This window comes from Panthera pardus, unplaced genomic scaffold, assembly GCF_024362965.1.
Source record: "Panthera pardus isolate Hobbes unplaced genomic scaffold, ASM2436296v1 HiC_scaffold_333, whole genome shotgun sequence".
Taxonomy (NCBI): Eukaryota; Metazoa; Chordata; class Mammalia; order Carnivora; family Felidae; genus Panthera; species Panthera pardus.
In genome coordinates, this window is record NW_026526914.1 from 110,419 (window position 1) to 122,423 (window position 12,005).

At 52.1% G+C, this 12,005-nt stretch overlaps 1 protein-coding gene across 1 annotated transcript; it reads left to right on the forward strand.

Annotated features, from left to right (window-relative positions):
• Window positions 1-2,058, forward strand: LOC128774530 (testis-specific Y-encoded protein 1-like; the record flags this gene model as incomplete). Its single annotated transcript, XM_053893596.1, has 5 exons — window positions 1-33; window positions 1,252-1,329; window positions 1,486-1,597; window positions 1,736-1,881; window positions 1,987-2,058. Coding segments are annotated over 5 exons (441 nt in total), but the record flags the coding sequence as incomplete, so codon positions are not given.
• Window positions 2,059-12,005: the final 9,947 nt, after the last annotated feature.

Here is a 12,005-nt window from a genome sequence, read left to right on the forward strand (position 1 = left end):
ATCAAGCACATCCCTGGCTTCTGGGCCCAGGCGGTATCCTTCCTTGTGCTGGTGGGTGATGGCGGGGGCTGTTGTGCAGGAGGGCTGGGCACTGAGAGCAGGGTGCCTCAGGGCGATGGCCCCCAGAGAGGAGAGCTGGGGAATGGTCCCTGGCCCTGGGTTGGTGTGGTCTGGGATCCAGTGTAAGGCCTTGGACAGGGGCGGTTGTTGGGGATGGGGGGACTTGGTGACTGGGTCTGTTTCCTCAGGTCTCCGCCAACGTTGGCCTGCAGGCTGGTCTCAAATATTACTTGCAGACACGAGCCATGTGTCCCCATGCTACCAGAGCTAGGGTAGCACAAAGCAGCCTTCACTCAGAGCAGATAAGGCAAGGAAACATTTCGCTGCAAAATGGGAGAGTTACGCAGGCCGCACACCCACCTTCACATTCACAGGCTGTGCACGTTTCCTAGCAGTTCCTTCAAAAGAGAGCATTTCAGACACACACTCATGACCTTTAGTGGAACCACGCCACGCCCCTTTGCCAGACAGTAGGACGACTGAGACCCACTCCGAATGGGGTACAAGCTGCCTCCCCAGACCCTGACACATGACACACACACACACACACACACACACACACACACACACAGAGGATTCTCTCCTGGTATCTCCACCCCTGCTTCCCTCTCTGTCCTCAGGCTCCGGCTCGGTCCCACCCATGTCTTTCTCTCCGGACTGGCTGTGTCACTGTGTCTAATCCTTTTCCCTCCTCGGCCCTCCTCGTCCGTGCTTCTCGATCTCTTTCTCCCTCCCACACCCTCTGCTTGCAGCGTAAGTGTGCAGTCGGGTTCCTGTAAGCCATGTTATTCCATCTGGACTCAGGAGGCTGGTGACAACATAGGTCTTCACGGGAATATGCCAAGAAACCCAGCCGTGAGGAGGGGTCAGAGCACATGCCGACATCACAAGCTATGATGGGCTGCTGGCAGCCCACACAGGTCAGATATAGGAAGGAACTGTGAGGCGTGCAGGCAGTGGAGTCTCTCCCTGCTGTGTGCAGACAGCGTGGCAGGTACAGGAAGCCAACGGACTGCCCAGTGTGGATGGGGTCTGATGCATCTGCAGAGGCTGAGGAGTGTGGGGACTAGTGTTTCCTGGTCTTTCTGCACATGCCGTGATCTAGTCCCTTGCTCTTAGCCTGGGAGGGTTGGAGGGGGGCTGTGTCTGTTTCCACAGCATCTGAAGGCACAGCTCCTTGACACAGCACAGATTCTGAATCACCCCCAGTTGTCGGCCATGATCGGTGCCCAGGACAAAGACGTGCTCAGCTACGTGGTCGACTTGGAGGTGAGACCGGGGAGGCTGTGGCTGGGGGCCATCCCGTCGGGTGTGGGATTTGGGCAGGAGAGGGTGGGGCAAAGGTGCTCACCCTCACAGCCAGGCAAGTAGCTCAGGACCCCGAGGGAGGACACTTGCCCCCTCCTGTCCCATTGCTCACGGCAGGTGGAAGAAGTGGGCCATCCCAAGTACCACTGCAGAGTGATGTTTTTCTTTGGGGCCAACCCGTACTTCCGGAACCCAGTGATCATTAAGGAGTATCAGCTGAGCTTTGCTGGTAGGGTGTGGGTCCCATGATGGTGCGGGGCAGGGGGATGAGGAGCATGAATCAGGGGCAGGAGGGAGGGGGAGGGGGAGGGGCAGGTGGGTGGGGAGGAGGCCATCAGCTTGCTCCTCAAATCCTCTCTTCCTGCAGGCTACAGGATATCGCGTTCCACTCCAGTCCAGTGGTTCTGGGATTATGAACGTGGAGCTCCCAGTCGCAGGCATGACCCCACCAGCCTTAACTTGTTCAACTGGCTGTGTGAGCACAGCTGCCCAGGGGCGAACAGGATTGCCGAGGTGGGGCCCCTGAGGCCTTCGTCAGCAGTGGGGATGTGGGTGGCCCCCGGCCAGAGAGGAGAGTGGGCTATGCCCAATGTGGCGCCGGCCTGTGTCCTCTTCCAGATCATCATCGAGGACCTGTGGCCCAATCCCCTGCAGTACTACCTGAGGGAGGAAGGGACCAGCAGACAGTGATCTGACGTGCTCACGTGTCGGTGAGAACCCCAGTATGCGGTGTGTTGACCTGCGTGTTGTATGGGCAAGGGAACGTGGGCCACACATTGGCTTGGAAATGGAAGGTCCGCCGACACAGGGACACAGGTAGCATGGGGAGAGGGTGGGAGGATGACAGGGGACCTGCAGAGACTCAGCTGCAAACACACAGAGGGTCGAAGCCTGCAAACCAAATGCAGTTGTGCTGTGGGCTGGGGCTTTGGAGAGCAACTGGGGAGGAGCAGTGCTTCACCACAAATGCTCCCCGTGGATGTCCGCCCTGTCCCGGGCTTCCCCCTGCTCCTTCAGTCTGGATTTGCCTGCCAGTCTTTGGGTCAGGAGCTGCCGTGTCCCCAGGCGCCACTGTGGTGAGAATCTCGCACTTCCTTCCATGTGCCCCACCACGCCATGTCCTCCCGCAACCCGACAGCCATTCTTAGAACTGGTCCAAGGCCATTGGGGGCTGGAAATGAATCCCTGGGTGAGAAAGCAAGGGGGATCGCAAAAGGGCGAGGCACAAGAGTGACACCATCTGGGATGTATCTGCAAATATCCCGTATCATTCTTGGTGTCTGTTGCGTGGGGGTGCGTGTGTGCGCGTGTACGCAAATGTGTCTGCGTGTGCCCACATGCGTCAGGGGCTCTGCATCTGTGTGGGCGTGAATGGCGCAGAGCTTCTATCTTTGCCCATGCAGAAACAATGGAGGACGCCACCAGTGCTGGAAGAGATGGGTGGATGAGTCTCCTGTCTTCTACGTGCCCCGGAGAGAATTGAGGAAGAGATAACGTGTGGCAGCCTTGAAGAGTTTCCACGATGTTTATGTGGACACATACAGGAAGCTAAAAACCCTTCTGTTTTTGTGTATGTGTTTGTGTGTGTTTATGGGGGACGCAAGGAGGCTCGACGAGAACGGGACCTGAGTGTGACTGTCCTAGCCGCTGCCCGGGTGATTCTGTGTGTGCAGGAGAGGTGCAGTACTGGGGTGGGGCCGGTGTTGCCATGTGCACAGAGGCCTGCCTTCTTGGGCAGGAAGAGCCTGGAAGGAGGAGGAGGAAGAGACAGACCTGTTATTTGGAGATTTATTGTATAGGCCAGAGCCGAAAGGCAGGGAAGGGGATTGCACAGTGGGACCAAATTGGTCCATTGGGTCGTGGTACAGTGTGGCCAGGACTCGGGGGGGTTTCATCCAGGACCCTTGCTCCCAGAGGGGTGTTGTGTCCTTGGTGAGATAGAATCCAGTCAGCAAAGCCTCCAGTCAGGATCAGAGCTAAGACCACATGTCCCCGGACAACTCAGGAGCAGGCAGCCTTCTCATAGTCGATGGCAGTATACCTTGCTGCTGCCTCCCACACCCGGGGCTCCTTTGACCCCGAGCCCTGTCCTCAGACAGTGGCTCAGGATGGGAGATGTGTGAGGGGGAGGGGCAGGTGTGGGTTGTGGGCAGCAGCGAGGCTTATGAGTGGGAATTCATGGAGAGAGTACGCACGAGGGCAGAGATCCAGCGTGAGTTCGTGCGAGTGTGTGTGGGCGTCTGTGGCAAACTGGGCCTGAGATCCGTGGTGGTGCCGGCAGTGTGAGCGTGCATATGTTCGTGCGATTGCGTAGCCGTGTGTCTCTGTGTGTGCAGGAGTGGGTGGTTAGGCCACTGGAGAGACAAGGAGAGACACAGCGGTCTGTGTGAATGAGGTGCTTATGTGGGACGGTCAGGTGCCAGAATACAAGAGTGCAGTCCCTTCCCTCCTGAGTCCTGATGGTAATCGCTGGGATGGGTGCAATCGTTGCTGTGCCAGGGGGCTCAAGTCAGGATGCAAAAGGGAGATTGGTGCAAGGTCAAGAGGGGGGCCGAGGGGAGGACAGCCTGTGTCCAGTGGCCAGTGGACCACTTGTGAGTAAGTGTGCTTGTGTGTGTGTTAGTGTGTGTCTATGTGGGAGTGAGTGTGTGTGTGTGTGTGTGTGTGTGTGTGTGTGTGTGTGTGTGTGAGTGGCTCTGGTGGGCCGACAGTAGCAAATACGTAGGGGCTACATGGTGTGCCCAGGCTTTGTGCACAGGGTAGCTAGGGAACCCAACCTGTCAGGCTACGTGGTGTGCAGAGGGCGTAGGTATTTCCCTGGAGGGAGCCGTCTAGCAAAAATCTCTGCTCTTGGCAGACGAGCCATGTTTTGTCGCCAGTCAGCTCTTCCTTGGGGCTCTCCTCTCTGCTTCCTGTGCACCAGGCCCAGGGAAAGGGAGGAGCTGGGACCCTAGACCTCAGGTGACTTGAGTCCCCCAGGGGTGCCATAGCAGGGTGGTGTGCGTGATCCATGTGTGGATGGGCAGGTGAGCAGCCTGCCAGCTGCTCTCTGAGGGGACAGTTCCTTGCCAGCAACACCTCTCCCCGCAGCACAAGATCACCACTGTCGCTGCAGCTGGGCTGGGGACATGTCAAGGTGTGTCCCAGAACTGTGTTCCCCTTGCATGTAAGTGGTGCCAGAATGCGCCTCTCAGTCCCTGTGCGGGTGACCCTGATTAGCCTCAGGCTTTGTCGACTCCTGGCCTCATGTAAATGGGGAACTGGGTTCCTTTCTCAGTGTCTCAGCGGTTGCATGTCGACAGAGGATGCTGTGGACATTGTGGTCAGGATTCTGACCGGGCTCCCCCCGCCCTGCCCCAAACCACAGTGGGCAGCACATGGCCCACTGTGTGTGCGCTTTGGGGAGGCTAAAGCCGTACAGCCCCTCCAGTATTCTTCTCAGGTGGTGGACGGTCAAAGGGGCCTAGGGAGGAACACTGGTCCCAGTCTGCTGCCGGCTGTGCCCACAGGTGTGTGTGCCCAGCTCCTTGACGCTGAAGCTGCAAGGCTTCCGCACTGCCCCCAAAGCCCCATCCCTAGAATTTGCGTGTGGGCCAGATGGAAGTGAAGTCCCAGTGACCCTGCGGGATCACAGCGGGTGGTCTCGTCTGTGCCTGGCCACCCACCTACCTGCCTTCCCCGCAGCCCGTGGCCCCCATACAGGGCTTTCGGTAAACACACGGCCACCGTCCAGCATGAGAGGAAAGGCTTGACGGTGTCCCAGTACCGCTGGTCATGTGTTGGCTGCTGCCAGCTGACAGCATGGAGACCCCATGGCCCAGTGGAGGATGTCCGACCTGTCCTACAAGGAACTGGGGACGACTGTACGGATGCATCAGGTCCCATGCAGTAACCTAGGCCTGACCTTATCCGCCTAGGGGGTGATCGAAGCGCCTTGGGGTCCCAGGCCTGGCATACGTGTCGGTGAGCTTCCTCCTGGATGGCGCTGCCGACACAAGGCTGGCTGGTCAGGGGTCGCGTGGGAGGCCCGTTGGGTCCCGGCCTCTAGGTCCGATACTGCTGTAGGTGTTGTTGAAAAGACAGAGCACGATATGACCATCCCTTGGGTGTCGCTGCACCGGGGATCCCGTCGCTGCTCCCAGGTTCCCACTACCGAGTCTCCCCGGGAGGCCTGGGAGGTTGCCAGGCTCCTTTTGCAGGGACACAAAGGCCTGTGAGAGCCCATCCGCAGGGTCCGGTGCTCATTGCGGATGACTTGGGGGCAGTGCGAGATCTATTGCTCCCGTCCTTAGAGGAGATTGTGGTAGTCTTAAGGGACAAAGATGTGCCTGGAGAATAGAAGGATGTCCAGAGGAAGCATTGGAGGAGGAAGAGGACGAGGAGGAGTAGGAGGATGAGGAGGAGTTGGAGGAAGAGGATTGGGAGGAGTTAGAGCTGGAAGAGAAGGGTGAATGATTGGGTGCAGGAGAGGGAACAAGTGGAGGAGGAGGATGTCCAGGATGAGGAGGAGCACGAGCCAAAGGAGCAGGAGCAGCTGGGGGAGGATGTTGAGGAGGACGAGAGCAGAGGGAAGAGGGTGGGGAGAAAAGATAGAGCCAGGGTTCCAGAGCATGAGTAGAAGTGTAGGAGCAGAAGGAGGAAGAGCCCGAGGAGGAAGAGGTGGAGGGAGAGGAGGAGCAGGAGGAGTTGGAGGAAGAGGATTGGGTGGGGTTAGAAGAAGAGGAGGAGGAGAAGGAGCAGTGAATGACTGGGTGCAGGAGAAGGACAAATGGAAGAGGATGATGTCCAGCACCAGGAAGAGGAGGATTACGGGCCAGAGGAGCAGGAGCAGCTGGAGGACGGAGTCGACTAGGACGAGAGCAGAGGGAAGAAGAGGTGAAAGGTCAGAGGTAGGGCAGGAAGGGCAGTAGCAGGAGAGGACCTGGAGAAGGAGGAAGAGTCCTAGGAGGAAGAGTTGGAGGAGGAGGAGGAAGAGGTGAAGGACGAGGAGGATCAGATGGAGGAAGAGGACTGGGAGGAGTTACAGGAGGAGGAAGACGAGTGAATGATCGGGTGCAGGCGAGGGAAGAAGTGGAGGAGGAGGAAGTCCAGGACGAGCAAGAGGAGGAGCACGAGTCGAAGAGCAGTAGTAGCTGGGGAGGAAATTGAGGAGGACGTGAGCAGAGGGAAGAAGAGGAGGAGGAGGAAAGGTAGAGCCAGGGCTGGAAGAGCAGTAGCTGCAGAGGGGGAGCAGAAGGATGAAGAGGCCCGAGGCTAAGACTTCCAATACTGTGTTGAATAACAGTGGAGGCGGTGGACATTCCTGTCTCGTTCGTGACTTGAGCTGAGAGCTTTTGCTCCTTGAGATGATATTCACGTTGGGTCGTTCATACATGGCTTTATGATCTCGATGTGTGCTCCTTCTATCCCTACTTTCTTGAGGGGTTTTACCAGGAAAGGATGCTGTATTTTGTCCATCACTCTGTCTGCATCGATTGAGAGGATCCTGTGGTTCTCGTCCTTTCTTTTATTGATGTGAGGAATCACGTTAATTGTTTTGCAGATGTTGAACCAGCCCTGCGTCCCAGGTACAAATCCCACTGGGTCGTGGTGAATAACATTTTCATGTATTGTTGGATCCGAGTGTCTAATACCTTGTTGAGGAGTTTTGCATCCATGTGCATCAGGGAAATTGGCCTATAGTTCTCCTTTTCAGTGGGGTCTCTTTCCGGTTTTGGAATCAAGGTAACGCTGGCTTCATAGAAAGAGTTTGGAAGTTTTCCTTCCATTTCTATTGTGAGAACAGCTTCAAGAGAATAAGTGTTAACTCTTCCTTAAATGTTTGCTGGCACTCCCCTGGAAAGCCATCTGGCCCTGCAGTCTTCTTCCTCCGGCAGGTTTTTGATTACTAATTTGATTTCTTTACTGGCGATGGGTCTGTTCAAATTTTCCTTTTCTTCCTCTTTCAGCTTTGGTAGTGTATACATTTCTAGGAATTTGTCCATTTCTTCCAGATTGCCCATTGTATTGGCAAATAATGGCTCCTAATATTCTCTTCTTATTGTTTGCCTTTCTGCTGTGTTGGTTGTGATGTCTCCTCTTTCATTCTTGCGTTTCTTTATTTGGGCCCTTTCCTTTTTCCTTTTCATCAAACTGATGACTGGCTTATCAATTTTGGTAATTCCTTCAAAGAAGCAGCTTCTGGGCTCATTGATCTGTTCTCCTATTTTGGTTTGTTTCTTTGTTTGTTTGTTTGTTTGAGGTTGTTTTTGTTTTTGTTTTGTTTGATTTTTGGTTTCAATAGCATTAATTTCCGTTAATCATTGTTATTTTCTGTCTCCTGAATGTTTTGGGTTTCGTATGGTGTTCTTTTTACAGCCTCTTAAGGTGTAAGGTGAGGTTGTGTCTCTGAGATCTTTCTTTCTTCTTTAGCAAGACCTGACTTGCTAGATAGGTCCTCTTATAACCGACCCTGGTGCGTCCCAGAGGTTTTGGGTTGTGGTGTTATCACTGACTTCCATATACATTTTCATTGACTTCCGTATACTTTTTATATTCTCTTTCAACCCTTGCTTAGCCCATTCAATCTTTAGTAGGATGTTCTTCAGTCTCCCAGTATTTGTTACCTTTCCAAATTGTTTCTTGTAGTTGATTTCGAGTCTCTTAGTGTTGTGGTCTGAAAATATGCACGGTGTGACCTCGATCTCTTTGAACTTCCTTAGGGATGACTGTTTTCCCCAGCATATGATCTATAGAGGAGAATATTCCGTGAGCACCGGAGAAGAATGTATATTCTGCTGCTTTATTATGAAATGTTCTGAACATATCTGTGAAGCCCATCTTGTCCAGTGTGTCATTCAAAGCCCCCGTTTGCTTGTTGATTTTTCGTTTACATGATCTGTCTATTGCAGTGAGTGAGTGCATAGAAGTCTCCTCCTATGATGGCATTACTAAGAATGAGGTTCCTTATGTTTGCGTTTAATTGGTTTGTATATTTGGTTGCTCTCAAATACGCCACATAAATGTATCCATTTGCTAGGTCTTCTTGGTGGATAGACCCCTGAATTATGACATCATGCCCTTGTGTACCACTTGACACAGTCTTAAATTAAAGTCTAGATTGTCTGATAGAAGTATGGCTACTTTGGCTTTGTTTTGTTGACGGGTAGCATGACAGATGATTCTCCATCCCCTTCTTTTCACTCTGAAGTTGTTTTCACATCTAAAGTGGGTCTCTGGTAAACAGCATATCGATGGAACTTGTTTTCTCATCCATTCTGTTCCCCTATGTTTTTTGATTGGAGCATTCAGTCCACTGACGTTTAAAGTAGTACTGAAAGACACGATTTTATGGCCATTATCTTGTTTGAAGAGTTGGAGGAAAACATATCTATATATCTTTATATCTGTATCTACGTCTCCATCTCCATCTATATGTATATGTGTATGTGTATGTATATGTGTATGTGTATGTGTATGTATGTATATGTATATGTATTGTATTAACTGTATCTATATATCTATATCTATATCGATATGTATATGTCTATATACATCTATATATATAATTCTATATCTATTTGTATATATAAATATAATTATAAAGATAGATAGATAGTTAGATAGATAGATAGATAGATAGATAGATAGATAGATAGATAGATAGATATCAATTTCCCTCTGAGTGTCCCCCCTTAAAATTGCATGCAGGTGTGATTTAGCGGTCACAAACTCCTTTAAATTTTGTGTATCTGGGAACCTTTTTCCTCTGTTTCTATTTTGAATGCCGGCCTTGCTGCATAAAGAATTCTTCACTGTGGATGTTTCTAATTCAGCACTTTGAACGTATCCTACCACTCCTTTCAGGCCTGCCAAGTTTCTCTGGATAGGTCTGCTGCAAACCTGATCTGTCTTCTCTTGTAGTTTAGGGACTTGTTTCCCTTGCTGCCTTGATGATTCTCTTTGCCTGAGTACTTTGTGAGTTTGAATATGATATGCCTTGCTGAGGGTCAGTTTTTGTTGAATCTGATGGGGTCCTCGGTGCTTCCTGGATTTTGATGGTGTGTCTTTCCCCAGGTTAGCAAAATTTCCCACTATGATTTGCTCACATAACCTTTCTACCCCTTTTTCTCTCTCTTCCTCTTCGGGACCCCTATGATTCTGATGTTGTTTTTCGTTCTGCATGAGTCACTGATTTCTCCAATTCTTCAATCGTGCTCTTTTCCTTAATCTCCCTCGATTTTGCTGCTTCCATAGTCTCCATAAGTTGGTCCTCTGAATCGCTGATTCTCTGTTCTGTCTCATCCATCCTTGACACCGCTGCATCCATCCGTCATTGCAGCTCAGTTATATCATTTTTAATTTCATTCTGGCCAGTTTTTACTGCATTTTTTCTCTGCACAAAGGGACTCTAATCTACATTGGACTGCAGCTAGTATTCTCATAATCGTGCTTCTAAATGCTGCTTCAGACATCTTGCTTGTGTCTGTGTTGGTTGAATCCCTGGCTCTCGTTTCTTCAGGCTCTTTCTTTCTGGGTGAATTCCTTCCCTTTGTCATTTTGAATGGAGAAAAGGAACTCATGAGGTAGAAAATTCAATGAAATATTCAAATTATAAAATGTTAAAAGTAAAAACTTAAAAACACACATGTGAATAATGGAATGAATGATGCTAGATTCTAGGCATGTTTCACCTGGGTGTTGAAAGTGGTTTTGACACAGGAGAGAAAAAAACGTGGGAGTGGAGAAAAATTTAGAAAATACTAATAAAAAATATTAAAAAGGGAAATGTTGTGAGAATTTGAAAAACCAATACACTGAAGTAGACTAAAAGGAGAAGATGGGAGTAAAATAGAATCTGTGAATATAGACACAAAAGGAAAGAATAATGTAGAAGAGTATTAAAGAAAGTTAGTAAAATTTCCACCTGCCCAGTCTCCTTCGCCTCTCCGCGCACAAAAGCACCTCCCTTCCCATGCCTCCTCGCTCTCCAAGTTCACTTCTGCATGCCACGTACCTGCTGAATTCGGTGGTTCAGGATATGCAGATTGCTGTGCTAATCCTCCAGTCAGTTTCCTGGGTGGGTAGGATGGTTTAGCGTTGGTCTGGCTGTATCTCATGCACGCGAGACACTTAAGAAGCTTCCATGCTGTCTGCCATCCGGGCTCCTCCCCAAAGAGGTGAGATCTGTAGCACCAGTTCTCCGATATGAGACATCCCACAGGAAAGTTGTGGTCGGTGACAAAGCGGAAAAGGGCATGTACCAAACAGGGAGGTCACCCTGGAGGGGGAGGCAGAGAACCTGCTCCAGACCTGGGAGGGGAGGCAGGGGCTCAAATGCTGGAGCCACGCCCACTGCCCTCCAGCTGATTGTTCCTGAACAGCAGCCAACTGTCTGGGTCTGGCCTGGAGCGCCTTCACCCCAAGGACCCATGGTCAAAAAGTTCACTGCCTCTGCCTCTGCCTCTCCCCCACCTCCACCGCAGCCACAGCCACAGCCACAGCCACAGCCACAGCCACAGCCACTTCAGTGTCCGAAGGGCCACGGGGCCGTGGGCGTGCTTCCCAAATGCTGGTGGGCTCCAGAAGGAGGCAGCAGGCATTTAAAAACCTTGGGCCTTGACACTCCACCTGCTGGGCCTAGTCTGGAGCCTCATGCCTCAAGTTCCCACTCCTTCTGCTCTATGGCCCTAGCCTGAGGATGGGCTAGGGCCCCAAAGCAAGGGAGTCCTGTTCCGGAAAACGCTGAGATTCCTGACAATACCGGGCCTCCATTCTGCTGGAAGAGGGCGTTCGAGAGTCCAGGAATCGTGGCAACACCCCTGTCTCAGTCCCAGAAAATTTCACTCATTCATACGCACTCACACGCACACGCACGGGCACGGGCACACACACACACACTCCCCCTCTGTGGCTGTCTCTAGTGGCGACTTACTCTCCTTCTTCGGCCTCCTTCCATGTCCCTCTGGCCTCTGTCTGTCTCTGAGTCCCTGTGATCATTTTCTTGAGGGAACGCTTCCTCCCTCCCGCACCTCTATCTCTCTTTCTCTGTCTCTGTGCTGTCCTTGCACAGTATCAGTGCATCTGCGTTTCCGTGAGCTGTGCGTGTCCATATGGACGGAGTAGGCTGCTGATGGCACAGGGCTGCAGGGGAACACACAAAGGAACGCACAAGTACCAGGGGTCAGAGCACATCCAGACCTCCTAAGCCGTGACTGCCTCCAGGCAGCCCACACAAGCTGGGTATACATGTGAACTGAGAAAGGTCAGTCCCTTGGCCCTTGCCCTGTAGGTTGCAGCCAGCTGGGAGGTACTGAAACCCAAGGGACTGCCCAGTGTTGAGAGGGTCTGAAGAAAGGGCAGGAGCCGAGGAGGCAGGGAACCTAGTCGTAGCTGGTGTTTCTCCACATGCCATGTTCCGGTGCCATTGGTACTGGAAGGTTGGTATCAGTTGTGGCTCTCTTTCCTTGGCATCTCAATGCAAGCTTCCGTGACCCAATGGAGGTCCTGAATCTGCCCTAGTTTTCAGCCAGGTTGGGCCCCAGGACAAATGCACGTGCTGTGTGAGGGGGGAAAGCAAGTGTGAGTCGTGAGGAGGAGCTAGCCTCGTGAGTGGGATGTGGCAGAGGGCATGAGTGAGTGCACAGGTCCACTAGAGT